Source organism: Eimeria mitis, genomic scaffold (genome assembly GCF_000499745.2).
Source record: "Eimeria mitis Houghton genomic scaffold, Emh_scaff1305, whole genome shotgun sequence".
Classification (NCBI taxonomy): domain Eukaryota; phylum Apicomplexa; class Conoidasida; order Eucoccidiorida; family Eimeriidae; genus Eimeria; species Eimeria mitis.
Genome location: NW_013568683.1, coordinates 1 through 1570, shown reverse-complemented (window position 1 = coordinate 1570; position 1570 = coordinate 1). Strand labels below are relative to the sequence as shown.

General features: G+C 45.0%; 1 protein-coding gene across 1 annotated transcript in view; it reads left to right on the top strand.

Moving 5' to 3' along the window:
• The window catches only part of EMH_0034210 (uncharacterized protein), a gene marked incomplete at both ends in the record, with an annotated part of 2068 nt that extends 1182 nt beyond the window's left edge, over positions 1-886 (top strand). Inside the window, 2 exons of the mRNA XM_013494847.1 lie at positions 161-431; positions 661-886. Of these exons, the coding sequence (XP_013350301.1) occupies positions 161-431; positions 661-886 (497 nt within the window). The remainder of the gene's footprint in view (positions 1-160; positions 432-660) is intronic.
• Positions 887-1570: the final 684 nt, after the last annotated feature.

Genomic DNA, 1570 nt, shown 5'->3' with positions numbered 1-1570 from the left:
ATATATATATATATATATATATATATATATATATATATATATATATATATATATATATATATATAAAGAGTAAATACGCAGCGCCTTACACATAGTGTACAATTGTATAGGGAAATGTCGAGATATCTCTATGCGTTGTGGCATTTGCGTTTGTGCACAGGAAAGCTGTTTTGTGTGAAGGACATAGATGCATCAAAGTCTACAATCCAGTTGTATGATACATCTTTGTTTGGACAGTCTTGGTTCGTTTTGCCCTCCATAGCCAAATGCCAGGGAATCCTCAGTCTTCTGATTATCCTTTTGGCGGCCCGGCGGCTCGTTCAAAGCATTATGATCTTCTACTTCGAGTTGGGTTTCATGGCCAGCATGAACGGCCAAGTCGTCAAGTACCTCACCAAATATGCAGCGCTGAGAAAACTCAACACCAAGTGGTACGCCAGGAACTGCAATCGCCGTGGAATTGTTGCTGCTGCTGTTCATGATGCCGCTGCTGCAGATTCACTTCGTGCGCTGGGTGTGATCGCATTTGGTGCTACTGATTGCAGTGTTTCTCCTGCTGTCCCTGCTGTTTCCGCTGACGCTTGCAATGTAGCAGCCCGTTCAGGTTCTGCGTTTACGTTGCCAGTGTTGCGTGTTTCTTGCTGGGGTCTTTGTCTGTAGGGCTGCCTATCACCTGTGTAAGGACACACTATCTCAAGGTTCATGCGATGGCACGAGCCAAGAAGACGAAGACAGAATGGATGGAGGGGGGGGTCTCCGATGCACAGAGTTGAGGAGGGGAAGGAGCATGATTTCTGTCACTTCCAGGACTTCACGTTTTTCACGGCATCCATCTTTAAGAGTGCCCACCAGAGCCCTTCCGTCTCTTGTCCTCGACAAGCCGTAAGGCTGCACTTATCTCTTTGCAGGCGGTTGCGCTGTGAACATTGGTTATGAGTATACATTTCTTTGGCCATTTGGTTGCTTTTTCCTCTCTCTGCTTCTTCCCTTGTTGAGGCGTGGGTTTCCTTTCGTTCTCTCATTCCTTCATTCATCTACTTATCTGGTTGGTTTCGTTATTTTTTATGTGCTTGATTTGACGGTTTGCTTGCTAGTGGCTATCTGATCCCTTCCGTTTGCTCGTGTTTCGCCATTCCTGCTAGCATTGTCCTACCACACAGCTCAAAGGGCGGTAGTAACAAAAATATCAATAGAGAAATTGTGACCCTTTTAATATTAGGGAAAGTGAAAGGAACGATATTTAAACTAAGAATGCCTACACGAGCAGTATCAGCAGTATCGATGATCTATTCAAAGGAGTACTAACCGCAGCACTAGCGAGAGAAGCATATAGGATGAGACTCAAGGAAACACTACCATAAGCAACAGCAGTTATAAACGTGACACTACCCACAGCAGTTGAAATCACGATAATACGGAGATATTAAGAGGTTTCCAGGGCCATCTTTATATCTCTTAACCTCGCTGCTGTTGTCACTCCTCTATTGCAGGGAATTGCCACCTCCGCCGTGTTCAGCTAAAGCGGGAAAGGCAAACATCAGCAGATGCAAACACATTGGTGGACGGTTTG